Genomic DNA, 26,021 nt, shown 5'->3' on the forward strand with positions numbered 1-26,021 from the left:
CATTTAAATTGCTGAATTAACGACGACGGGCGGGCCCATTTTATTGGCTTAATTTAATAAGTTGTTACGAGAGATTATATATTATATATAGGTACGGGAGAAGATGAAGATATATCGACTTATACCTTTCGAACAACTTATATTTTGGCGCTTTTCAGTTCATGAACAAGACCGAAATGCGTCATCGGCGACTCATCGCTCTTCTTTGGAACGTTATTTGAATATCGTGATGACCTAATTAATCATGTTTTGTTCGTTCAATTAAATCTTAATAAATAATTATTGTACGTTATTGTAGCCATCATTTATTTTTTCATGACATAAAAACCGTAATTCTTTTTTATGACCATAAGGTTTAATCGCGCCTATTTGAAGCTTATAAATTATTTAAATATTAAGCTGAAATTAGTTATTTGAGTCTATTTCGGCGTCCAGAGCGTTATTTGGCCCGATGATATCGCGTATGCGAAACGTTACACGAAAGAGCAAGTCCCGACTTTTCCACGCATAATTCACATGCGATCGAAAATTTTTTTTTCTGTATAACTTATAGGGATGGTTTCACCAATAGTAAATGAAGAGTATTTATTTAAACTTTTTAAATAAAACATGCATGTCCGTGGAAGGTTGCGAGAACTTAAAAAGTGAACAGATATTTTTTAACAGTTTCGAAATTTATTATTCATTTCTTTTGCATATTTCTTTATATTCTATTGAAAAGTAGTCAATTATTTTCTTTTGTTCACATAACGATAATATCTATAGTCTCAAACAATTGACCTATTGATAGTTCAACCAAAAAGTAATCTGCAAGAACAGGACGTGAGCAATGAATCCTTTACCTAATATTTTGTGCACATTCTAATTAGGAATTGTTTTATTTGAAAATAAACTTCGATAAAACTAATTAACAACTTACTATTCAATCAACGTATGTATCAAAAAGTAAGGTCGTTAATTATTCTTAAGTTATTAATTGAAACAATGAAAAATTGATTTCACAGAAATGTACAAATAATAAAAATTATTCGACCTTAAGATAATTCATGGCAACTTATTTTTATACAACTAATATGTACAAGCTGCAGTAACACTTTTTATTTCAATATGAAGTAATTTAAAACAATCACATTATCCATTATTATTCAAGGGATATAATCATTACAATGAACATAATTATATAATAATCGCATGTTTAACGCTTAAGTTGCGCTTTCATTGTCTACACAACTTGAAACATCAATAAAATTGTCTCTCGTAAGTCTATTGTCAAAAAAGAAAACTACTTGGAAAAGTATATAACACTTGTTTTTATAAAATAATAGTTCTTTCAAGACGAATTCAGTATGCCATCCGAATAATATAACCGCTATAAATTCTATAAAAATTCGTAAAACATAAAATAAAAAACAATTAAGTGGTGTATATACATCGTTATTAAAATCGATCGAACTATATTCTAGCGTAAAGTGTTATAAAAACAGCCTAGTTTACATCATAGTTTGAATATTTTTTCCTTTAGCTATACAGTTGGTTTCATTTTTATACACGAATAATTGGCCTAGTTGACAAATAGGTATATAATAATTATTGGTGGATTCGTATTGCAAAAATAAATGCGTCACCGACTGTTAAAGTAAATGCTTATACTTAGTAACATAAAACTACTCATTAAGAACCAGCTTGCAGGTATTGATGCCAATATGCGATACCTCTCATCTGAAAAATTAATGAAAATATAAAATTTGTATGATTTTTCGATGTCTATATTTAAATTTTAAATCAACTATATAGATTTTATATACCAGTCATCTGTGGAGACATCTTAATCGATGCCCAGCCAAGACTTCTTTGCACAGCCATTTTCCACTTTTTGTACCTTGCATCTCTTTCTAAAAAAAAATTAAAAGAATATTAATAAATCCCTTTTTCGATCATTCATGTATTTTTATTTTTATTATTTTTTTTTTTTATAAATACCTTCTGGGGTCGTTGTAGGTAAAAATGTATCAGTCAAGACTGTTTCAACACCTGCTCTTTCCAACTGCCAAAGTCCAATACCAGCTGCGTTTCCAGCAGCTTTAGCAGCGCCCAGGGCAGTTATATCGGGAACCATAGATCTAACTGGAATATGAAGTAATTTTCAAACTTTTATCCAGTGGAAAGGCTTACAAATCAAATATAAAAATTGGATACTCACACACGGGAATACCAGCAATGTCGGCTTGAAGTTGCATCAATAAACTATTAACCGACATTTTGCCGTCTGTGTAGAGTTTAGTTAACGGAAAGCCGCAATCTTTGAACATGGCTTCTAAAATATCTCTAGTTTGAAAACAAACCGATTCCAAGGATGCTCTAATAATGTGGTCCTTTGTCGTAAAGGCAGTCATCCCGCAAATAATGCTGTGAAAGACATGTTATTTTTATTGATGAGGAATCATTACGAAATCTGAATAAAAGTCAAAAGGAGAAAAAAAGTATTGAATTAAAAATAAGACTAAGCAAACAAAACGCCTACCCTCGAGCATCCTTGCGCCAATATGGCGCGTACAATCCCGAAAAAGCCGGAACAAAGTACACGTCGCCCGTGTTCAAGACCTTCTGAGCGAGGTGTTCACTTTCATGGACGTCCTTCATCATGCTCATATTGTCGCGTAACCACTTAATCGCAAGTCCCGCTACCGCAACCGATCCCTCGAGGGCGTACACAACCGGACTGTTGGGTCCCAGTTGATACGCCACTGTCGTTACCAAGCCATGGGATGAGAAGACCCGTTGCGTACCGGTGTTGCAAAGCAAGAAACACCCGCTTCGATATGTGTTCTTTGCTTGCCCCTGCTTCAAGCAATTCTGTCCAACAAGAGCTGCCTGCTGGTTGCCCAATATCTAAAGGACATCAATCATTATGAAAACAATTTTTTTTTTTCCCCTCATTACCCACGTGATAATTATGATGGGTCTACAGTAGTTGGTCGTTAATTAAGTGCAATTTCAAAGCTCACCCCCGAAATTGGAATGCCAGCAAGCGCTCCGAGCTTGATGGTCCCGTAGATTTCAGAGCTACTGCGTATTTCTGGCAAAATATCCATGGGAATGTCAAAGTATCGACAGAGCGTTACGTCCCAATTCGTCGTCTCGATATTCATCAGCATCGTCCTCGATGCATTCGTCACGTCGGTTATGTACAGACCACCGTTCTTGCCACCAGTAAAATTCTGTTGAAAGACATTTTTTTTTTTTTAATTTTTTCTATATGAGCATTATACTGTTGTTTCATGGGATGTGGAAAAAAAGATTGATTAATCGAAAGAAAAACGGCTCTTACCCAGACTAGCCACGTGTCTATGGTTCCAAACATGCATCGACGTTTGCGCATCGCTTTCCTGACACCAGGTACATTTTCCATGAGCCATCTGATTTTCAAGGCCGAAAAGTACGAGCTCACTGGCAGCCCGCAAATCGGCCTCAAGTGGTTTTTGTCGTTGTCCGGGAACTTGGCCGTTATTTGGTCCACCATTTCGTTCGTCCGTATGTCCGACCACACTAAAAATACGACTATCACGTAACTATCGCGCAAAGCTGACCATTTTCGCACGAGTATGACAATTACAGAGCCCCCATTTTTTTTGGCACTCGTTGGATTTCACCTTTGAGTGCCATTTTTTGTGAGATATGTCGAGTCGCACTAGTATCGAAACTAATCTACTATTGAATACGCAAAAAATAAAAATAAAATATTCCGCAGAGTAGCAACGTTTTTACTCCAAAAATTAAGTTAAAAATCATCTTAAAATTGAAATGTCGACCAACCAATTTATTGTTGTTTAAATGATAGTTTTGGGTGTATTTCCCAGCCGCGAAATCTTCGAAACAGTTTTTTTCTTCCATGCACCAACGATGACGATAATAAAAAAAAAAAAAAAAGGACATATGCTCACGTATGGCATTGTAGAGGGAATCGCCGGTCTTGGAGTCCCAGACGAGGGTCGTCTCCCGGGAGTTGCAGATGCCAACGGTGACGATGTTGCTCGCGTCCAGGCCTCTCCCTGCCATTTTTCTCAACACCTCGCCGACGCAGTCCTTGATCGCCGACTGGATCTCCTTCGGGTCCTGCTCGACCCATCCCTCTTGGGGGGTCAGCTGCTCAATGTCGATCTGATGCGACTGCACTTCGGTCACGTGTTTCGCATTGAATATCTATGGTGGCAAATTAAAGGAGTAGAAAAAAACAAACAACTCATTATTCACATAGATCCACTTTCCTTTCTCCTCCTCATGAGCTGTATGTTTATTTGCTCAACGGAAGCATTAACATTGGTACATAATAATATGGGAGTGCGGGGGAGAGGTGACGCGTGAGTTTCCTTGAATATACTCACAACAAACCGAACAGTTCGCGTGCCGACGTCAATCACTCCGATGAAGGGGCCGGGCTGGCTCGGGGCTGAAGGCATCGTGCTGCCTGAAAATGAGGAAAAATCAACGTCACTGATCGCAATACTTATACAGCGTAACGAAAGCGGTGTACTGATAATAACAACAACCATGTGGGCGTCATCGTTAAAACTTTATTATTATTATTATTATCAATTGGGAAGTGGTGATTTTTGTGGGTCATGTGGTCGTTCCTGCGAATTGATCCAAACATAAGCCGATACGCAATCGATACAGAGTATATGGCATACGTAGTTGACTCGAGGTCATGAAAATTTGAAAGGAGAAAAAATTAAAAACTTTATTTTGTATATATATATTTTTTTTTTTTTCTTTTTTTTTAAGTAAGGACCGTGTGCCAGGGTACATTTTGTTACATTATCGAACGAAATTTAATATTTAACTGGCTTTGGAAACAAAAAAAAAATTTAATTTTTTCCATCTCAACTGTCCCATGTAGCAATCCAAAATATGTATATGAGACCCAAAGTAAAAAACTACTATCGAATGCATGAAAAAATTAAAAAGTACCATTAATTATGGCCAATGTTAAAAAAAAGTTCGATCACGCTTTAGAAGTTCAACTATTGAAAAATCGTAGACTAAATAAAGTTAATTTGATAAAATTAATGAAGCAGCTGCCAAACACTAATATACGTACGCAAACAAGGATTTGCAATTGTGAGAAATCAATTTCGAGTTCTTAAAATCTGATCGATTCGGCAGGTACACTTTTCGATACTATGATACGTTGAAAAGGGCCCTTTATCCAAACGCATCCGAATGAAAAAAAAAAAAAAAATTTGTAACAAATGAATACCAAGACATAGGTAAATGTACATGTACACATAATATTATGCGCAGTTAAAAAAGAGAGGAGCAACAAATAGGAAAAGGAAAAACTTGACGACAGCGACGTATGATGAAGTAAGAACGATTTAATTGGGTACAGACACAAAACGAGCATGCGAACGGCCGAGGAAAAAGTAGCGGAGTCATCTCTATAGATGAAGCACGTGAGCTTGACGCAGCATGAGCTCTTGCCCGACTATGGCTTCTTATTGATGAAGAAAAAAAAAAAAAAATCAGCTCTCACTTCCTACCCTCTCTCTCCCTCTTGCTTACGGTTTTAGGCGATATTCACGGCCAAGGAGCGATGCAGACTTTTATTTTAAATTGTGTACACGCGTGGTATAATCAAAAGACGCGCCAGCGCTCCGCTGTCAAATTTGAGGAGCATCACGATAGCGTGCAGCCGCGATACTTTTATAGACAAAAACGACAAGGAATAGAATTTTGTTCCGAAGTATTACGCAAAAATAATGATTTTGCAAAAGTCTTCAATGATCAGGAAAATGATTAAATTTTGACGCTAATCACAAGTAGCAAAGGTTAATTTGTTTTTTGGACCCGTAAGTAGTTGTGTTTCTTAAACCAATTATTATAGTTTAGTCTATTTTCATGAAGATTTCTTTAAAATAAATGATAAACAAAACACTTTGTAACGTTACTACGAGATTAAACTGGACGTATAGGTTTCTAGCATTTCACAAAATGTACTCTTCAATTTGCCGAAAGTTTTAATTACTTAACATGTAAAAACATTTTTAACAGGTTAAAAAACTTTTTTAATTGCATTAGTAACTGTATCAATTAATTTGAAGTAATACCGTTTAGACATGACCACTGAATCAACTAAAAAACCTATTGTTTTTGTTAATAAATAAAGTACACTCATTATTGAAAAAATTCTTTTGATAATATAACGTGGCGACGTTCCCAAAACACTTGTTAGCTTATTCATATATATCTAACAAATAATTATTGTTATTTTTTTTTGTTTTTTTTTTTTTAATTAAAAGTTGTATTTTTATGTAATGAAATTGAAGATTTCAACTGTTTTGATGACAAAAAAAATGTTCCCATAAAATAGTCACAAGAGCATAGATAATACCAAAACAACCGAGAAAAAAAAACTTGTAATTGTCATTTTTGCTTATACAATTGTTTTTCTTGTGTATACTAGGTATTTTTTCGCGGTACTTATAATTTTAGTCTTTGTTTTACGTTTATTCGTTTATTAATTTTTTCAATCATTATTTTTCTTACTTTTAATTTTCATTAACTAATCTTCATTCCTTTGCCGCTTATTTCATCATCGACTTGTGTTATATTTTTTTAATTGCCTTTGAAAACCGCGTATTTCATCCTCGTTAATATTATTTACTCACGCGCTACACGAAATCAATGGAATAAAAATAATAATGAATTTATAAATATGACAATAACACTTTTCAAGAATTCAATTCATTTCATCTACTCATTTAAGTTATCCATAAATACAAACTTTCAAATTGGCCCATGGCAGTATAAGTATACAATAAATTCGAATGAAAATATACGTGTGTAACACTTTGGTGCGGTTGTCACTATTATATAGATTATTGTGAAATGGCCGCAGATGTTAGCTTTTATTTAAACGCGACGAAAACTTACCTGTCGAATTTTGGCAGTCGCGCTTGTGTCCGATCTCATCTCCGCTGCCCTCTTCGTTTTGCGCGCCACCTTCCGTAGTCATGCTGATCGTAGCAGCCGCTCGGATCGTCGATTCAAATTCGCTCTCGGTATAATACTCCTCGTAAATTTACGGGGCTGCTGGAACACACACAACATACACTGAATTTTGACATTTTACTCGATAAAAACAAATGGGAGCAATTAATTTTTTCGTCACTTTGGAGGGTGCATTGTTTCCAAAAGACCTTCATTCGATAAGGCGCAGTTGACTGCACTGCGTAAAACATAGGCAAAGTCATAAGTGGAGTAAGATACGGTTTCGTCAAGTTGAGTAAATAAAAACAGTCCAGGGTATATAAAATATCAACTCCAATATGTTGCGCGTTGGGTGTACATTGTTTGAGCAAATGAGTTATTCACGGCATTGGTACACCTAATTCTAAATCACTTCACTTACACGAGTTATGTGTGGCAAGAGAGAAAAAAGAAGATGGAGCAGACATGCGGAAGAGAGAGAGAGAGAGAGACGTGTCGTCCCACGGGCGGCGCGGTCAAGACTAAGGCCAGATGTGTTTTTGGGTAACGTCTCGCGCAATCGCTACAGTGATATTCGTCAGAATGTCGCGCTTGAATGAGCGTATACATATATATATATCTTGGGAAATGATCAACGATAAGAAACATATTTTCATGTTTATCACGGCTTTTCCTCCACCAATTTGGTTGACGGTACCTATGTATTTTTAAATGATTGGAGCTGCTGACGAGACGCCCAACTAAACTTCTACCAAGTGCATATTGTTATTACTACTTACTTTTTTTTTAAATACATAATATGTTATGTTATTGAGCTCCGTATAATTAAAATTACCAATTGTTTCGCGCATTCGACTATCCAACTATAATGTTGTCAATGTTCTCTCCAACCTGAACTCAAGTCTATACATTTTCGTACGTGAGATTCGTTAAAAAATTATCCAACCATATAAGAAAGCCTTGCGCAATTTTATCAAGTATTCATAGGAATTTTCTTAACATTTATTTTCATTTGTCAGATGACGATGAAAATTTTAAAGTCTTGTATTTTATTATTCATAACAGACATAATAATTAATTACTTATAAGCTTACAGATTTTTTTTTTTACAGGTAAGGAAATTTAAAAAAAAACGTATGTATTATATATTCATGTACCCAATAGCTGTTATTGACAAACTGCATCTCAAAGTCAGTTCAATTGATAAGAAAGTGTTTAGTCTTCATTAGCCCTTACACGCGAAATATAATATGTTCTAATCAAGATAATGATGCCAATATTAGTAGTAATTTTTGTAGGAGCAACAAATAATTAAATTGAATTAGAAAAGCAAACAAATGCCTTGAAAAAGACCTTTCAACTGCAATGTCCCAAGACTGTATTTTAAACTTGTGGTTTGTCAATGTGTAACGTGCCTGATGATAAATCGCGAAGAAATTAATTGATAATTTTCTACTGGCTAGACATTAAAGAGAGAGAGAGAGAGAGCAGCGCTTCACGGCCGGTCAATCCAGCGATACTGAATAGAATTAGCGCTCTCGTGCTGCCCACCAGCAAGTTATCAATTTTAATGTATGTGCAAATACAATTACAGTCGGATCCTTGATCAAACAAGAGCTACTATTTTTACCAATGATTTTTGGCGGTTGGGCGTATTATTTGTGTTAAAATCATACTTTTTTAACTTGATTTTTTAGTAGTATTTTTTTGGCTAAGCTCAGTGGTCACTTGTTACAGCGCTAATCTGAGTCATGACCTTTTTCTTATCAGTCGGCGATATAGGTGACACGTGTACACCAGCGTCTCTCAGTTTTGAAGAATATTCGAATAGTTCCAAATGGATTTGAATTTTTCCACGTTGATGCAATACACCTCATGTTATATTTTTGTGTTAATTAAGCACGAAAGCAAGGAACTTGAAATGCAAATAAATACCCAAATCGAGGTGTACCTATATGTATACTGTAAGAAAACAGCGGAAAATGTGAATAAAGTTCGTAATGTACTTATACGTTATATACCTTTTCGCTACAAGTACCACGCCGAAAGCATTGACGGAGCACGTACAGGTATTGGCCAGGTGCATGTCATGCAGCGCCACTCTTGGTGTCAAAATCATGCAACCGCGGGTACCCACATTATACGTCAACAGCATACACCGATGCACACTTTTAGTAATAATTAATTAACTAGCAAAAAATTAGTGTATTTATTCATCTGATAATGGATGTAATCATAAAAACAGGCTTTAGGAATATCACGCACTCGATTTGTTTTAACTCGAAAGCCTTAAAAAAAGGTAAACAGTTGGTTGAAAGTAGTCATGTGTGCGATGTTACAGAATTTCAAAGTGATGGAGTTAGCAATTTGACAAGTGCCGTCGTAATAAGGCAGACCTCGATCGGTAACTTCAGCTCCCTACTAAGTTAACCTGCATGTACACGTTTTATTCAGATTATTTTGAAAATTGTCCAAGTTGCAATGCACATGAATATTACTTTTATTTACAGTTGGATAATCATTGAAATTTATGTAATTTTACTCCATTTGTCTTTGCGCTACTGTTACACTGAACGACACCACAGCACTTTCTTACACCCACATTTCATAAACGTTTAAATAATAGAAATCACAATGATCATGTCTTATTTCGCGTATTTATCTCTCTTTTAGCCGTCTGCTTCTGAGTGTGTGCTCTGGATCGAAAACTAACGAGACTTTATTTAATGTATTGTTACATTCAAACAATTTACAACCGTTCTTGGCACCACATAGTTCATTTTTTTACATTTGTACAACTGCAATTTCATAATGTTGATACTATTTATGCATACGTGATGATAACATCTGTAAATTTCTTCATTAAGCAAAAATGACAGTAATTTGGAACCCCAGGTTTCCTATTTTCGCCACTACACACGCTGCAGGTGTTGACTCATCTATCCCCTCCCATCACTTGCAAATAACCCAGCCTTGAACTTCAGACTGGCTCTCGATGATGCATATACCTTTGCCAATCTTATTATTAGCCGTTGGCTGCTAGGTTTACGAGTTTGACGCTCGCTCCTTTTTTTCACAGAAATTTTCATCAAAAAAAACAAAATATAGAGCAAATTAGGAGCTGTTACTCATTACGAACAGAGGAAATTATCACAGGACCGTATTTTATCAGATATACGCTCGAAATATTTTTTTTTTTTTTTTTAGGTAAACCATGGAAACACTTGACAATTAAATTGTTTTGTATTTAGGAGGGGGGGGGATCACTTTTTGAGCACAATTTTATGATTCATATGTATGCTACCATTCTAGAAAAAAAAAAAGGTACGAGTGCGAGCAAACTTTATTGAAAACTCATTTTTTCCCGTTATTACCATCATTGGATGATTTCCACGGGGATAGCTGTTGAAAATCACGAGCTTCACCGACTACATTAAGGGCCTGGGCTACAAATGAACAATGAAAATTGAAAGAGTTTCTTTAAAACTCAATTGTATGACGTTCTCATCGTATTAGCTGCCAAAGCTCACCTCGTACGGGTTGGTAATACCTGCACGAAACTCAGTATAAGCGCACCTTGACCTTCAATTTCGGCTTGCGTATACAACACTTGGAATTATTGACTACGTGGTAATTATCGTTACGTATGTTTGATGAGTATTAAAAAAAAAAACCTTCAAAATATGAAGGGTAGGGTTATAAACTTTTTTTTGTGCCATTTGTGCATCGTCAATTTAGTCCGGCCAATTGATTAAAACATTTTTTAACCGTATATATTCAATAATTGTGCGCACCTACGGTCTCTTCCACAGTGAACCAGATAATGCGCATATTCAGGGAACAAAAAGTATAAATACCAACTTATTGAGTTTTTTTTTTCAATTATAACTGATATTTTTTTAGTGCATGATCTTTCAAGCACGAGCCAACAAACCTGTGCTCGTGTGGACCGACATGTGCATCAAAATCACATAAGCCAGCACTCAAGGTCATCTTTGTAATAAAGCACTCATCGCGCAAAAATGAGATAAGTATTTAAATTGTATATTTACATTTATATGCATACACCTGAGATTTACATTTCAAGATAAGATAACTGACAACCAATCTACATATTACGAAAAATTGAGTATTACAGGCACTGGGGAAAGGAGATCTGACGTGTGCACTTGTAAAATACAGGAAAAGCTTTTTTATCTCTTAACAGGTGCATAGGTACTACTGAAAGGTGCTTGCAAAGGAGTAAAAGCTGCGCGCTCACGTGTTATACGTAGATACGTAGAGAGTAAGAGCGCAGACGCGGTCGATACTTTAATCTGAGGTGATACGTTTCAAAATGTCTATAACAAATTAACATATGCCGTCACCCATAGGAGGCATGATTTTGCGCTAAAAAAAATACCATCTCGACTCGACGGGAAATTAAGATGTATCGAAATGGTCATTAACTGATCCGATAACTTACATTTGGCCTATACACCTACAAAACATTTTTTCAAGTAAAGTTTAGGAAAAAAATGTCGGATGGTTCGTTATAGGTATTGTGTTTTGTTTTGGATTGATTTTTCGCTAAATGAAGGGAAAATTAATCGATTCGTAATTTTTTTATGGGAAAAACAAGCATCATTTTAAATGTTTCATTATAATAAAAATACGCTATTATATTCGAAAATTGTGTTTACATATCACTGAAAAATGGAAAAGACGTTTCAAATTTATAAATTCTTGAATATTTTTATAACACTTTATTCCGGTTGAAGTTTTTTATTTTTAAATTCGAATTTTTTTCAGGAAAATTGTGCGGCATAAATTTTTGCAAAGGGAGGAGACTGTAGACAATCCTGAGGAATTTTTACATTTTTTGGGTCATATTTACTGGCGGTGTAAATATATGATACGTTTTCTCTCCAGAAAACAGTCCAATTTCGGCATCTTTACTATTAAAAGCCATTATTTATTGCGTTTGTTTTTGCTGAATTAATACGCATACTGTGATCACAGATAACATAAACTTGTGCACGCCAAATAATTATTACAAAATATGTGTTTCGTATGTTTTTTTTAAATAAAATTAATTTAATACATTATCTACATTCTTGTAATATGTAGTACTTAGGCGGAGTATAAACTATCAATCAAGTATACTTGTACTGATGCACGTGAGGCATGAGTGCGATATAAAATTCGTGTCGTCTGCTAAATGTTGTACCTATATGGGTATATGTGAATAATCATGTAATATACGATGAATATAACAAATTTCATATTTAAGTAATTTGAGTAAAAATGAGCTAAGCATTTTATTAAATACATTCATGTATGCAAACAACATTGAATTGATTTCAATTTAAGAAAAAAGAACTCCGACATGTGGGTTAATTTAAAATTTCGTTTCTCCAAGTACAAAAAGTGATGAACTATCCATTTATTAATCTACTAGCGATACATTATTTTGTTTGTTAAATTTTGACTTCTAATGCAATGTGTATGTATGTATCATACTCACATCAAACTACATGTATCCTCTAATTCTTCCCGTGTCTTTCTGCGTGTAGAGAATGGAAATACGTGTTTTTGGTAAAACTAACCTCAGTTCTGCGGGCATTGCACTATTATTTTGAGACAATCGTGTATTATAAATAAAAAATTGACGTATTATTGATAAATTATGATGAGCCCTGCAATCACTATTATTTTTACAATTCAAAATTGCTAAGTAACCATATGTTATAGAATAAGAAAATTTAAACATTCACTTGGTATGGCTTGATCACTGTACTTGTATAGAACTAATATAGAAGCGTGTATAGCACCTAAGCACGTGTAGCCTGCGCCATATAGGTATATTATCTTATATATACCGAGTTACCGAGTGTTACGTATAGTATACGCATATTATACCGAACCGAGTTCGAACGGACCATCGGATTATTGGAGTTTTGGAATATGCATGATGTTGCGAGCGAACGCGATCAACGTGTGAGTTCGAGCGACTCTCGTCAACAATGCGGATAAATGTTGAATCATTTGTTTCGTATTGTAACACTGTAGGTATTTTTGTTTGTGAATAATATATAGTAAGTAGCTAGGCTGCATTTCTGTATTCAAAAGTAAATTATTTGTTATCAATGCAGTCCAGACTCCATATTTTTTTTCTTTCAAGAGCTAACTTATTTACTTACCTTACAGTTAAATAATCAGTTAAGTACCAGAGTAATTTTTAAGTAATGTCCGTGTCAAATGAAAGTTATAGTTTAATCAAGGAAAAAGAAATCGAGGATCCTCTTGAACGCATGTTGAAGAAAACTGGTTGCATAGAGTTACATTATCAAGTGCAAGTAAGAATATTTTATTTAATTTTTGGATATGTAACCTTTAACTCGTGATGTACGTTACTTTAAAATAATTTTGAGTTACCCGATATTGTAGGAGTGTTTTGCTGAAACACAAGACTGGAGAAAGTGCCAAACAGAAATAAAGGAGTTTAAAAAGTGTATGGAAGTATATCGCAAGAAACAAGAAGAAAGTTACAAGTCTTGAAATGTCATTTTTTGAAAGGGTGGCTCTCAAAATGGTACTGCTTGTCCGTACTGATTTACAAATGAGCCAAGGAAAAATAGCTGCTCAATGTTCTCATGCAACGTTGGAATGTTATTTAAGGGCAAGAAAGCGTCTAGCTGCTCGAATGGCTGCTCAAGCATGGCTCATAGTAGGGCAACCAAAAATTGTGCTCAGAGTTAAGGATGAACAGGAACTCCAGTCACTTGCTAGACAAGCAGAAAAGATTGGGCTGGTAGTGGCTACAGTAGCAGATGCAGGCAGGACCCAGTTAAAACCTGGTACTATAACTGTAGCTGGAATTGGCCCTGGCTCAAAGGAAAAGATTGACAGCATAACACAGCATTTAAAATTATTATGATTACAAAAAGTAGAAATAATTCGAGTAGAAATAATCAGCATTGTTTTGCTGTTTTTTGTAAATAAATAAATAAATAAAACTAATTTGTAAAAAAAACTTTAATTAATTTTGATGATAGTCCAGTCAAAATAATAAAACAAAACACCCTAGCTACATTTCATTAATAAGTAATCTAATAAACGTATTTGATTTTTTTTAATTTTATTGCAACTTAGTTACAGTCCCTTTTTTATACAGTCATTTATACAATTTTATATAGAAATGTTCAAGAAAGACTGGTACAAACGGGTATATTTTTTAGTCATAAAATCTAAGTATACTGATAATGTAAATTACTTACAGCCAACCTATAAAAATTGAGTTAAGTAATATGTTTCAGCTGATTAACACATGCAAGACACTTTATCATACAAAAACTGAACAATTTTTTAAAATTCAATTATTAAAACCACATGATTTACTTAAATATGAGGTCTAAAAAGATTGGAGAGCTTTAAAATGTAAGACTTCAAATTCAATTTTGCTCTTCACACTTTGAGATAAGAATTTTTTAAAAGATTTAATTTACATGTAGCAAATCGCTTTTTAAAGTTTGTACAAAATCCTTGAATGAACAGGTAATTATTATATTTTTCATTGGAATCGTACGTTTCATATACATGGATTAATCGAGTATTATATCTTTTCAAGATATTTTATACTCCTAAATATATTGAATTGACTGAGTACTTTATTTTCACTTAATTAAATTTTTGCCATACTTTTCTTAATTTTTATTGTGCATTAAATAAGAGTAGCAGCAGTACAGTTAATTAAAATGATTTAATTTACTTTTATGAAATAAATTTTGAGCTTACAGAGACTATAAATAAGTGTTAAAAAATGTGAGAAATTTCTTACAGTAATATTGTGAAATGCAAATATTGAATTTAACATCGTTTTATTCGATAAAAGATTTACTCTAAATGAAAACTAAATCATAGATGGTTCAAATTATGCGTTCTTGTTATTTTTCAACTTTTAGCATTCCAATATAATGAAAACATTGTTTGATAAACATTGTCAATATTTTTACTAGGTATAAATATCAAATTACATCAGTCTCAAGAAGCACGCAGCATTTCTTTCTATTTTTTTTTCCTTTTGGCAAATATACATCACAGTGTCGTTGTATTGACTTAACATCATATTACAACTTCATTAACTAAATGTCTTCATTACACCTTATTTAGCCAAATAAACTACTTTAACGGATGAGTATCTGGTTAGTAACTGACCTGTAATCACAACATACATTGACTGTTTTCATTTCCAAATACTTTATTCGCATCAAACTTTCACTTCTCTGAATAATTAAGAATTAAAATTTAAAAAAAATATAGATAATGGTAATTTTTTCAACTTTCCTTCGTTTTCATAGAAAATGATTTGACATATTAAGTTAAGTTAAAAAAAAAAATAATTCGATGAACCGAATGAACTTTATACAAGAAAAATTATCGCTGCAGTGCACATGTAATGTATGTATTCATTGCTTTAGTTGTGCAGTAATAGAAATATGTTTACAGTAATACTTGTTTGCTACTTATATATACAATAATATATATATATAATAAGTTGGAAAATCACTACATTACCACCTGTACTAATGAAAAGAATAAAAAAACTTGGAATTTTTAATTTTAAATATGTAAATTCGGTATTCATACTTTCCAGTCATGGGATTATTTTCGTGATAGAAGTTTCAGGAAAACAATTACAACTTTGATTTTTTACGTTTCGGTAACGGTACACATTAAAATTTTTTACTAAGCAATTATTCGTTAAAAATGTTGTAGTTGCTTATTTGTCTATTGTGAGTATGGCCACAATCAGAGTTTAATTCTATTCATCTACTACATTTGTGACATATGTTCCCAAGGACTATTTTACTTATCTCGTGTGTAACATCAGTGATATAACTCATTCTGAAAAGTTCGATAACGTGAACAACAACTAGATTGAAAACATAGTTGTGTAACGCGTCACTGTTCTCATTAAAAACCGAAACTCTCACCTCTGGTTTGACGAATATGTGAGCATCCTCGACAAACTAGTCCTAGAGAGATTATGCTATCACTTTTGGCTCTATGTAATGATTCAACACATGAGGAGCCTCATTAAATTCATCAAGCTCGTCTCCGTTGTAGGCTCCTTGGGCCAGTAGGAAATATTGCTCGCTTCTAGTTGGCCAAAGTAAATGGGCCATTACACAGTAAGCAAAACAATCCACAGAATAAGTAATACCTGAAAGTTTCAACTTTATTTAGATTTTTTCTTTTATGATTAAATAAATTTAGTTTAGTAATACAAAGTTAATTGTTTACCCAAGAGGAGTTTAAACCTCCACAATGCACTGACTTGAAGGGCTATGAGGGCTATTATAGGTAAATAGATAAACCATACTAATGATGATGCACCAAAGTGAAGTAGGAAGTTTAGCTTTTGAGTATTGTGCTCATACATCATTGTACTCCGAAGTTCAAACAGAAACCATAACATTATCATACTGCGGAAAAACAGTATAAACCAACCAGGCCACGTTTGATACTCGTCGATATCTTCGATTATATCGACTTCAGTCTGAAAATTTTTACACAAATGCTCTTACAAGAGTTGAAAATTTTTTTTTTTTTTTTTTTTTTTTTTTAAATTAATAAATACATAAAGGCTTACCAAGTTCCAGACGTACAACAGAATATGAACTACACCGTAACAAATCCATATTGCAAATACTAAGAGTTTGCTAGTGAATTCTTGCCTGGTTACAGCATAGCCTTTTGCCAGCAAAAGTAAGAGCAACATGAATGAAGCCTAAACAATATAAACCATCAGTTATACAACAAATATCTTAAACAAGCATTATTTTATGAGATTTCGGCTTACTCGAGATAAAATATCAAGTATATCGCCAGCTACTTCTAGCTGCTCATAGCCAACTCCATCAAAGGCAAACTTGAGTACATGCACAAGAATCAGGCTCAGAGCCATGAATTCCAAGAGGAGACTTGCTGTAAAAAGTTTTGTAACAGGATGCTTTTGTAATCTTACTGCAAACAGCTGTAGTGGCACTAATACAGTGTAACATATAAAAAATAACAAATAGAGTTCAATGGTGTTTTGTCTGTCGTATGAAAATTGGTAGGAGCTTAGACTACTCAAGCCAGTGTTATTGGGATTTCCATTGATTAACCAGATATCGTATTCTAGTTCATCCTGCTTGTCATAATATTCCCATTGGCAAGTTTCATTATTTCTGTAGCAAGCTACCAGACTAACGTACCAAAAGCGTGGTTGAAAGTCGTCTCTGATTGTAAAAGTAAATTGGTTACCACTAACTACATTCCATGGTAAATTTTCATCAGGACATAATTGTCCTGCTTGACAAGGTACTCTTCTGCAATAATTAAAATTTTCAATCGTTACCAAGAGAAGTAATAATAAACAAAACTACACATCAAGCCAGTAAAATGCTCACCTTAAATAATCTTGTCCATTGTCATTGCATTTCATATCGTACGAACTCTGGTTGAGAGTCTTAAACATTCTGGTACAAGCTAACTTTTTATCTCTAATCATACGGTTTCCATAATACTCCAAAAAGTGGTTGCGATCTAATACAGCTAAGGTGATATTTCTCGAAAAATCCGTTTTCGAAGTAACATTTCCGAAAATATAGCCGTAAGAATCTCTTTGCCTGTGAGGATCTGTTTTTTGAAAGCCAAACTTTATAAGGAACTTGAAGAAATTCTTTGTATCAAACGTGCCACTAATGTGCGTCGAGCTAGTATTCTCAAACAGTAGTAGCAGCAACAGCAACATTAGTGCCATCAGACAAATCAATCTCAGTTTGCAGTGTCCCATTGCGACAAACTGTACCGATTGTCAAGAGATTGATATTGATTTCGTTGACATTTTTCGACCAGCAAAACTATTTCATTTTCACAGCCTCCTAATTACTTTGTATCCTTTCGTTCTCATTACGACCTGATTCATCAATTACCTACTTTTTTCGGTGAAAAAAATTAGAAGAAAATTCATAAAACTTAACACTCATGATAATCATAATACGTTAATGGATTGCAATATTAAGAGCAATATTGCACTACCAAGATCTGGTGACAAACACTTATTATGATAAAGAACGCTTATCAACGTGATAACCCAGATTTTGAAGTAAACAAAGCCTGATCGTTTGTTCGATGTACTTTTTTTTTCTTTTTATCAGTAGAAATTCATGACACACTGATTATTAATTTAAAACAGTTGTTGCATTCAGCCAACTATAAAAAATATCGGTTCTCCTTCTTCTTATTCTCATAAAAATTAAAACTTTTCTTCACAACGTCATGAAAAATTAATCTGGTAAGTATACAAACAGGTACTTAAGCGTCGAGTGAAAGTAAGAAATATTTTGGCTTCTTGTCGGAGAAGAGACTAACCTCAAAGCAAAGCTGCTTGGCTACGTCAACAATAACCAAGGCAAATGCATCCCTGTCATTTTTTCACTCCACTTAGCAGAATCGATACTTATCAATTGCACTTAATAACGACTGACCTTCCGACTAATCTCCGACAAAATTAAAGCGCTCTTTTCGCGGAACAGATGACACAAAACAAAAGCAAAGTCAACGCAGACCCGTTTCGCGGGTTATCTTTGCTATGCCTAAGGAAATGCATAAGTTTGTCCCTCTTCCTCTCTATTATCTATTTATCTGAATACTCTATATCCACGACATACAGCTCTTTATTGATTTTCTTCAAAAAACACTTGGGTAAGACTCGTTCCAATTCATTTAGATTCACTCAATGTTTCACTACGATATTTGTCGATGTATGCCGCAATGCCACTGAGAAATTCAAATAATCTAGAACTTCCTCTCTACTTATATCGTGAGGATATCTCCACTGAAACTGTAGTGATGCTGCATTCTGCATACGCTGCAGCTGCTGCAGGATGCAGTTGGGTGTGTGTTTTTGTGTTCTCGATTTCATCTCGTGAGTTTGGTTAGGGTGCGTTTCTAGATGGAGTCTGAAGAGAGTGTGCGAGTCTCCAGACTCCATTTAAACGCACCCTAATGGATTTTTGAACCACCACTGTCCGCAGTATCAAATAATATGTTGTCACTAACAAATAATAACAGAAATTTTTCACTTCCTCGCACAGCACGTGCTTGAGAATATCGCTGAGAAGAATCAAGATGTTTTGTAGGTATATACTGCAATCATGATTTGCCGTCAGGGACTTTATCCCTTATCTTATACTTTCTTTGCTGCATGGGAAAGATAAAAAAAAAAAGTTCATTTCTCATTTACGCACCTATCGACGACATCGTACTTTTTCTTGCTAGTTGTATTTATGTATATATTATGGCTTTGATGAACACTTTCGTGTCAAAACCAACCAAAGAAACCTTGAGCCGAAAAGATTTTTTTAAATTATTTTGCGAGGCAGAATCTATAACGGAAGAAAATTGAATTAGACCTAAAATATATATACACCTTTTTTATGCTTTTCAGTTGGCGCGTTTCATCGGCCCCGAATGAAAAATTTATTTTTTCGAGGTAACATTTCCATTCAAACGGTAAATTTTAATGTTGGATAAAAAAAATTAATGTAAAGAAAAGAGAGTGTATTCTATTCTTCTTGTATCGAAATATTTATCTTCGTTATCAAAGTGTAGAAAACATCGAATTAAACTGCGACCCAAGAAACTTGACAGCTCATCATTTTGCAATTCGATTTTATCGTATCTCTTCTTTCACTTCTTATCAATCCTATCAAGCCTTCATGTAATAATAAGAGATTATAAGATTAAACTCGAAGAGCATAAATAAATGCCTCAGGTAGGAGACGTTGGACATTACTAGAGTGGAAGCACAACCATAAAGTATATTTAATAAATTCGACATTTTTAAAACTTTTTAAATAGTCATAAAAATAGTTACCTTGGACATTGTACCAAAATTACCAGTGTTTGGAAACAGTTAAATACCTGATTACTTTGAAATAACAAGTTGCTAAGAATTTTATTTTAATACGACCAATGCAATTTCGATAAATAAAATCGTTTTACACCGTACAAGAAAAAGTATCAGCTTAGACATGACAGTGTCACACAGATTGGTATTTATCTTCACTATATTTCTTACCGTTACGTTTATCGTTGCTAAGGAATTACAAATATTTAACCAGGACACATGCAGACCCAAAGGACTTCAAGTAAATATCTTTTATATGCGCACGACATTTTTATTAGAGTTAAAAGCTTCATAAAAACTTACGGCGTCAAACAAATTTTCAACTTAAATGAGCGTTGATCGAGTATTTTTAATTAACTCTATTCGTAGACTAGCTCGATATAAAGTACAATTTTCGTCTTGATACGCTTTTTCGTACTAGCAAAATCTGTAACTTGAAAGCTGCTCTGAGAAAAAGTTGTATATATAGGTATCATTGGAACATAGTTTTTTTACTCTCTTCTGTAACTAATTTTTTTCAAAGAGAATTTACCAAACAGCTATAGTTTACAATACAAATTGTACATTTTTTCATGCAATAATGAATGTCGTCCTAGTACCGTAAGTGAAAAAAAAAAAAAAAAAAAAAAAAAAAAAAACTATCAATATTGGACTACAGTTATTTTATTAACATTCAACATACGAAAGCGTAATCTTTGTCATAGAGCATTTGATGATTTTTTTTTTTTGGAAGCACAAATTTATTAAAAATGTTAGTACGAAGTAATGTTCAGTTTAAAATAACGTCTGAATTTTCATGTTTCAAATAGTGCTTGAAAGATAGCCAATGTTGTGGACAGCTAGTGTGCGATCCTTGGAAACTCCATTGCGCAGAGCAGACGGGAAATTTACCGCTAAAATTACCGTGCAAGCCGCCCGGTTCAATCGTAAGAAATATTTCAATTTAATACAGTCACGAAGCTATATTTTATATACTAGTCGACATTTTCATCTAAATGCAATTTCGAATGTTTTTTGTTCGTGGCAGTGTACAGAGGATAGTCATTGCTGTGGGCCATTGATTTGTAACCCCTGGAAGAATCGTTGCACTAAAAAACCTCCGAACTTACCTTCGAACTGCAAGCCAAGAGGTGCCTTGGTAGGTGAATATTAATTTTGTTTGTCGACAAGCTCACTTCGCCATCAATCGTTTTACAAACATTCGCGACAGTACAAAATTACATTTACCATTTGGTTGGCTGTTCGGTTGAGTGTATACTAAATTTATTGTACTTTACGTGCCGATAATTTTCATTCAAAATCGTAACTCGTTATAGTTATCATAGAGAGTGACAGTCATTGTATAACACGCGACACTATGGTATATATATTATGTCACCATTGTTCCTAACTTCCATGACACTGTCATCAGGCCGACCGCGCACTACTGCCATTGTCAGTTTACAACTTACATACGTTCACGTTAACCAATGGCTCTGAGTTGTTTTAACACGTATTTGCCCACACGTGCACGTGTTAACGTACAATAAAATTGCATGGTTTACGCCTCATCGACTACGTACATTAATATTTAAATTAAATTCATTTAGTTAAGTACTTACTTGTATTAGTTTGCTTAATTGTATTAATTTTCTGATTCGTTATATTTTATAACACATTAGATTTTTTGTGCCAACGGTATTTTTTTCCCAGTACTGATTTTTCTGTTTAAGCATCCTTATTTTCTCCTTTTCTTACGTTATAACTACAAGGCTTATTTCACACATATTGGAAAAGTTTCGATCGTACGTTGGTAATAAATTTCATTATTCAATGCAGTGTGTAGCAGATGATCAATGTTGTGGATCTCTCATATGTAACCCGTGGAAATTGCGATGCACAAAAAGACCGGGAAATTTACCTCCGTGGCAAACTTGTAGACCTCACAATGCCATGGTAATAAATATTAATACATGAAATACCTATCAAAAATTAAAAAAAAATTGTATTTAAACAATGTCGAACGTTTCAGTGCGCAAAAACTGAGGATTGCTGTAAGCCATACGTTTGCGAGCCTTGGTCGAGTCGGTGCAAAATATCATCGCCAACAAGCTCAACGTCGAGGGTTGAAACAACGTTTTCGACGTCGAGTGAAGGAACGACAACATCTCGAACTACCACAGACCAATCCTTTCCAACATCAACCGTTGATCCATCGACTGCAACATCGAGCCAGAGACCATCGACTCATACACCGAGTGAAGGAACATCTACACCTTCGGAGTCGACCGAAAGTACGACTAAGGCTTTTCCATCATCCACTGAAAGGTCAACTTCAGCTGAAGGGTCTAGCAGAGCACCATCTACCACAGAGTCTGGAAGTGGAACAACTAGCCAAGTAACAACTACTCCGGGGTCAGGTGAAACTCCAACAACTTCAAGTCCCGGAGGAACAACAACATCAGAGTCAAGTGAAGAAACAACCACGTCCTCTTCGAGCGGAGGTTCCTCAACTTCAGGATCTGAAGAAGAAAGTAAGCCAACAACATCGTCTCCTGGTGAAAAAACAACAACTGAAGAATCTAGCAAATCACCATCTACCACAGAGTCTGGAGGTGGAACAACTAGCCAAGTAACAACTACTCCAGGGTCAGGCGAAACTCCAACAACTTCAGGCCCTGGAGGAACAACAACATCAGAGTCAAGTAAAGAAACAACCACGTCGTCTTCGAGCGAAGGTCCAACAACTTCAGGAACTGAAGAAGAAAGTAAGTCAACATCGTCTTCTGGTGAAAAAACAACAACTGAAGAATCTAGCAAAGCACCATCTACTACAGAGTCTGGAGGTGGAACAACTAGCCAAGTAACAACTACTCCGGGGTCAGGCGAAACTCCAACAACTTCAGGCCCTGGAGGAACAACAACATCAGAGTCAAGTAAAGAAACAACCACGTCGTCTTCGAGCGAAGGTCCCACAACTTCAGGAACTGAAGAAGAAAGTAAGTCAACATCGTCTTCTGGTGAAAAAACAACAACTGAAGAATCTAGCAAAGCACCATCTACCACAGAGTCTGGAGGAGGAACAAGCAGCGAAGTAACAACTACTCCGGGGTCAGGTGAAACACCAACAACTTCAAGCCCCGGAGGAGAAACTACTTCAGAGTCAAGTGAAGAAACAGCCACTTCGTCTTCAAGTGGAGAAACGACATCGAGCGAAGGTCCAACAACTTCAGGATCTGAAGAAGAAAGTAAGTCAACATCGTCTTCTAGTGAAGAAACAACAACTGTTACTACTACAGTTGAAGGATCCAGCAAAGTACCATCTACCACAGAATCTGGAGGTGGAACAACTACTCCGGGGTCAGGCGAAACTCCAACAACTTCAGGCCCCGGAGGAACAACAACTTCAGAGTCAAGTGAGGAAACAACCACGTCGTCTTCGAGTGAAGGTCCCACAACTTCAGGATCTGAAGAAGAAAGTAAGCCCACAACGTCTTCTGGTGAAAAAACAACAACTGAAGGATCTACTAAAATACCGCCTACCACAGAATCCGGAAGTGAAACAACGAGCGAAGTAACAACTACTCCGGGGTCAGGCGAAACTCCAACAACTTCAGGCCCCGGAGGAGAAACTACTTCAGAGTCAAGTGAAGAAACAACCACTTCGTCTTCGAACGAAGGGCCAACTACTGTAGAACACGAAAATACTTCTACTACGCCGTCTAGTATTGAAACTACTGCGACCACTACTGACAGCATTCCATCGTTTTCAACAGCCGGTACCACTGATCAACCCAATCCAACTACAAGTGGTTATTCATCATCTGCTACCAGTGATACTCCGAGTATAACGACAGATGAATGGAAGGGTAGATATATAATATTATGATCGTGTCCCATATTGCATCTGAATAAAATATTAACGATATAAATAGTTACGAAATGTAAACCCTTTGAAAAAATCAATAAAATGACGGTGTCAGAAATAATATTGTTTTAATAAAAAATTGGTGCTTTTAACGATTAAAAACTGTTATTTACTTTACACATCGCAATAAAGTACATTGAGAATATACCTTTTTTTTTTTTGCACGGCCCCTTCAAAATCTTTACGATCATTATTAGACTTGCATGTAACAATCGTGGTTGTATTTCTGAATGTTGACTGCACAGCTTATTTGTTCTCATTATGTCGAAATTACGAGAAAAGCTCGCTCGAAAAACGTAAAGTTTGGCACTGAGGCACGGCGTGATGCTGAAGAATATTTAAAGTGTTTACCCGGTAGTATGTAACGTCGTACATCTTGAGGGTTAATACTGTAAAATACGGATGTAATCGCCGCAAGGCTGTCGCATTGCTCTCCAACAATGTATTATAATTACTATTTTTTTTTTTTTTCAAATCGCAGCGTTTTGCTACACCGATATTTACGATTGTAATTTAGATACGATGCTTACGTATGATTGTAAGGGAAGTGTGATTAAAAATTGCCGAGCTCAAAAATGCGAGAAAATATATTTTCCTATATGTATTAATTATTTGAGCCGCAGTTGGAAATTTTTAAAAATCACGCAAGCTTACAATTAATATATTTTTGTAATTTTTGCAATGAACCAATATTTTATGTGCATTATATTTATTTACATCAAAAAACATTCTGTACCAACAATTACTGATTTCTCGAATCGACAATCTATTTCCGTGAATTTCAAGATACTGATCGTATTGAAATTATTATTTTTTTCTTCAATCGCTCGTTACTCGTTACAGTGCAATATATCTTACTAATACCAATAGAGCCATTCCTCGTAATCTCTAATCGAGGACCATCAAAAGCAGCATATCTTAATTCTTTTTAAAGGCACCGTAACCCGCAGCAACAACATAGTACAGCATCAGTAGTAAAAGCAACCGCAGCCCAGACACTGCCCGAGCGCTCGTTAGATGAATATAGGTATAAAAAGTACCACACTGTACTACACTGTATATACACGGTATCGTTCTCTCTCTATATACTCTCCTCTCTCGCTTTTCTCTGTGCTGCATTCACCCTCTCAGTCTTCACACGCAAGAGTAGGTAGGGTATACCTATAGAGGGTTGCAAGTTACAGAATCGCAGTGGAGAAGGCAAAAAAAGCCGCTCCTGCGTCAGTTTGCTAGTTCATCGCCCTCTGTATAAACTGGAGCTTAAAACTTGCAGCTGAATTTGAGGTTAAAATCGTCCGTATGTGCAGGCTCCAGCATCCGTACGATGCTGATATGTGTTGCGTGTTCTATGCTTGTTGAGATGCTGCAGCAAGCTCGCGGACTTCGAAGCGGATGCAACGGAAGTATGGACTTGTATTTATGTTCAGGATGTCGTGGAAGCGGTGCAAATTGTCGAAACCGTCCGTCCTTTCGTGAACCTCAATGTCACTGTCAAAAAGAAAATCGAAGACATTAAATTTGCGGTTATAGTGTAGATTGCAGTGGAAGTGTCAGTGAGTATATATAAGCGGGTGTAACAAGATCCTGTAGGTTTAATAAAACACCTACTTCATTCGTACCTATACTCTTCAGGCAGTGTGAGCTGTGTGTCTCGATGCGTTGCAAAAATGTTCGTTGATTCTCCAAGCTCTCGGTGCGTGCGGTATATTAAATTTGGTGCATGCACTATTACAATTATGGACGCCCATGGATAATATACTTATACGCCTTATTTATACAATTCACGCCTGCCGTTTATTCGTGTCGTTTACCACACATCCCCATACATAGGTACTACATCACATATACGCCTAAAGTACAATTTATTTACACCTCTGCACAGCTGGTAGGTGTGTTTATAATACCTATATATATATGCAGCCTGTGCAAAACGTTTACGTGCGTGTTTCGTGTTTTATTGGAATCCACTCAAAGGTCACCGACACCAAGTCACTGCTTACCTCGTCGATAGACGATTGCTTATTAATATAATCTGCCACGGTACTTGAGTCCGAAAAAATTATCCCCTTGTGTTTCATTCAATCTTATCTGCTGAACGGCATGGGAAGGCATCCACATATTATGATAATGACGATTGGTGGCTAATGATTTTTAACTATTTTTATCCACACTCAAGTTGTGGGG

General features: G+C 35.2%; 5 protein-coding genes across 15 annotated transcripts; 3 read left to right on the forward strand and 2 right to left on the reverse strand.

Annotated features, from left to right (window-relative positions):
- Positions 1 to 655: 655 nt before the first annotated feature.
- Positions 656 to 15,987, reverse strand: LOC106644936 (Glycerol kinase 2). 8 transcript variants are annotated; one of them, XM_089589187.1, is made up of 11 exons: positions 15,966 to 15,987; positions 6,934 to 7,089; positions 4,383 to 4,465; positions 3,942 to 4,200; positions 3,329 to 3,546; positions 3,006 to 3,218; positions 2,522 to 2,889; positions 2,201 to 2,406; positions 1,981 to 2,124; positions 1,806 to 1,892; positions 656 to 1,719 (listed from the first exon to the last, which is right to left on the reverse strand). In XM_089589187.1, the coding sequence occupies exons 2-11, from the start codon at positions 7,013 to 7,015 to the stop codon at positions 1,622 to 1,624; spliced, it is 1,758 nt and encodes a 585-aa protein (XP_089445313.1). In that variant the 5' UTR covers positions 7,016 to 7,089; positions 15,966 to 15,987; the 3' UTR covers positions 656 to 1,621. The 8 variants fall into 8 exon arrangements, with proteins under 8 accessions (XP_089445313.1, XP_014216130.2, XP_089445312.1 ...); XM_014360644.2 differs by lacking the exon at positions 15,966 to 15,987 and adding an exon at positions 12,497 to 12,747; XM_089589186.1 differs by lacking the exon at positions 15,966 to 15,987 and adding an exon at positions 12,497 to 12,747 and having other exon boundaries at positions 6,934 to 7,092.
- Positions 12,930 to 13,530, forward strand: LOC106644949 (uncharacterized). Its single transcript, XM_014360666.2, has 3 exons — positions 12,930 to 13,037; positions 13,180 to 13,328; positions 13,420 to 13,530. Exons 2-3 carry the CDS (start codon positions 13,218 to 13,220, stop codon positions 13,528 to 13,530), a joined length of 222 nt encoding a protein of 73 aa, XP_014216152.2. The 5' UTR covers positions 12,930 to 13,037; positions 13,180 to 13,217.
- LOC106644948 (peptidyl-tRNA hydrolase 2, mitochondrial) lies at positions 13,532 to 13,943 on the forward strand. The gene has a single exon (XM_014360665.2). The coding sequence runs from the start codon at positions 13,532 to 13,534 to the stop codon at positions 13,907 to 13,909; it is 378 nt and encodes a 125-aa protein (XP_014216151.2). The 3' UTR covers positions 13,910 to 13,943.
- LOC106644944 (transmembrane protein 145) lies at positions 14,285 to 19,131 on the reverse strand. 3 transcript variants are annotated; one of them, XR_001339156.3, is made up of 6 exons: positions 17,427 to 19,131; positions 16,835 to 17,345; positions 16,625 to 16,762; positions 16,276 to 16,531; positions 15,966 to 16,195; positions 14,285 to 15,186 (listed from the first exon to the last, which is right to left on the reverse strand). XR_001339156.3 is itself a non-coding variant. In XM_014360658.2 (5 exons), exons 1-5 carry the CDS (start codon positions 17,810 to 17,812, stop codon positions 16,017 to 16,019), a joined length of 1,470 nt encoding a protein of 489 aa, XP_014216144.2. In that variant the 5' UTR covers positions 17,813 to 19,131; the 3' UTR covers positions 15,199 to 16,016. The 3 variants fall into 3 exon arrangements, 1 of the variants encoding a protein (XP_014216144.2); XR_001339155.2 differs by lacking the exon at positions 14,285 to 15,186 and adding an exon at positions 15,199 to 15,876; XM_014360658.2 differs by lacking the exon at positions 14,285 to 15,186 and having other exon boundaries at positions 15,199 to 16,195.
- A 669-nt stretch (positions 19,132 to 19,800) lies between these two features.
- On the forward strand, positions 19,801 to 23,982 carry LOC106644939 (uncharacterized). Of its 2 annotated transcripts, XM_023390749.2 has the most exons (5): positions 19,801 to 20,171; positions 20,740 to 20,856; positions 20,958 to 21,068; positions 21,749 to 21,865; positions 21,942 to 23,982. In XM_023390749.2, exons 1-5 carry the CDS (start codon positions 20,055 to 20,057, stop codon positions 23,796 to 23,798), a joined length of 2,319 nt encoding a protein of 772 aa, XP_023246517.2. In that variant the 5' UTR covers positions 19,801 to 20,054; the 3' UTR covers positions 23,799 to 23,982. The 2 variants fall into 2 exon arrangements, with proteins under 2 accessions (XP_023246517.2, XP_023246518.2); XM_023390750.2 differs by lacking the exon at positions 21,749 to 21,865.
- Positions 23,983 to 26,021: the final 2,039 nt, after the last annotated feature.

Source organism: Copidosoma floridanum, unplaced genomic scaffold (assembly GCF_036245765.1).
Source record: "Copidosoma floridanum isolate Cflo_tuat_1 unplaced genomic scaffold, Cflo_Japanese_pri ptg000007l, whole genome shotgun sequence".
In the NCBI taxonomy this organism is placed as follows: Eukaryota; Metazoa; Arthropoda; class Insecta; order Hymenoptera; family Encyrtidae; genus Copidosoma; species Copidosoma floridanum.

Bases quoted from the DNA above. Each gene is read 5' to 3' on its own strand.
- LOC106644936 (XM_089589187.1), bottom strand. From the start codon at position 7,015: ATGACTACGGAAGGTGGCGCGCAAAACGAAGAGGGCAGCGGAGATGAG. The intron at 3,219-3,328 runs GTAAGAGCCGTT...GTCTTTCAACAG, and splicing joins TAGACACGTGGCTAGTCTGG to AATTTTACTGGTGGCAAGAA. The intron at 2,407-2,521 runs GTAGGCGTTTTG...TGTCTTTCACAG, and splicing joins TGGCGCAAGGATGCTCGAGG to CATTATTTGCGGGATGACTG.
- LOC106644949 (XM_014360666.2), top strand. From the start codon at position 13,218: ATGTCCGTGTCAAATGAAAGTTATAGTTTAATCAAGGAAAAAGAAATC. The intron at 13,329-13,419 runs GTAAGAATATTT...CCGATATTGTAG, and splicing joins AGTTACATTATCAAGTGCAA to GAGTGTTTTGCTGAAACACA.
- LOC106644948 (XM_014360665.2), top strand. From the start codon at position 13,532: ATGTCATTTTTTGAAAGGGTGGCTCTCAAAATGGTACTGCTTGTCCGT.
- LOC106644944 (XM_014360658.2), bottom strand. From the start codon at position 17,812: ATGGGACACTGCAAACTGAGATTGATTTGTCTGATGGCACTAATGTTG. The intron at 16,763-16,834 runs GTAAGCCGAAAT...TATATTGTTTAG, and splicing joins TACTTGATATTTTATCTCGA to GCTTCATTCATGTTGCTCTT. The intron at 16,196-16,275 runs GTAAACAATTAA...TGAAACTTTCAG, and splicing joins GAGGTTTAAACTCCTCTTGG to GTATTACTTATTCTGTGGAT.
- LOC106644939 (XM_023390749.2), top strand. From the start codon at position 20,055: ATGACAGTGTCACACAGATTGGTATTTATCTTCACTATATTTCTTACC. The intron at 20,172-20,739 runs GTAAATATCTTT...TGTTTCAAATAG, and splicing joins GCAGACCCAAAGGACTTCAA to TGCTTGAAAGATAGCCAATG. The intron at 20,857-20,957 runs GTAAGAAATATT...TGTTCGTGGCAG, and splicing joins GCAAGCCGCCCGGTTCAATC to TGTACAGAGGATAGTCATTG.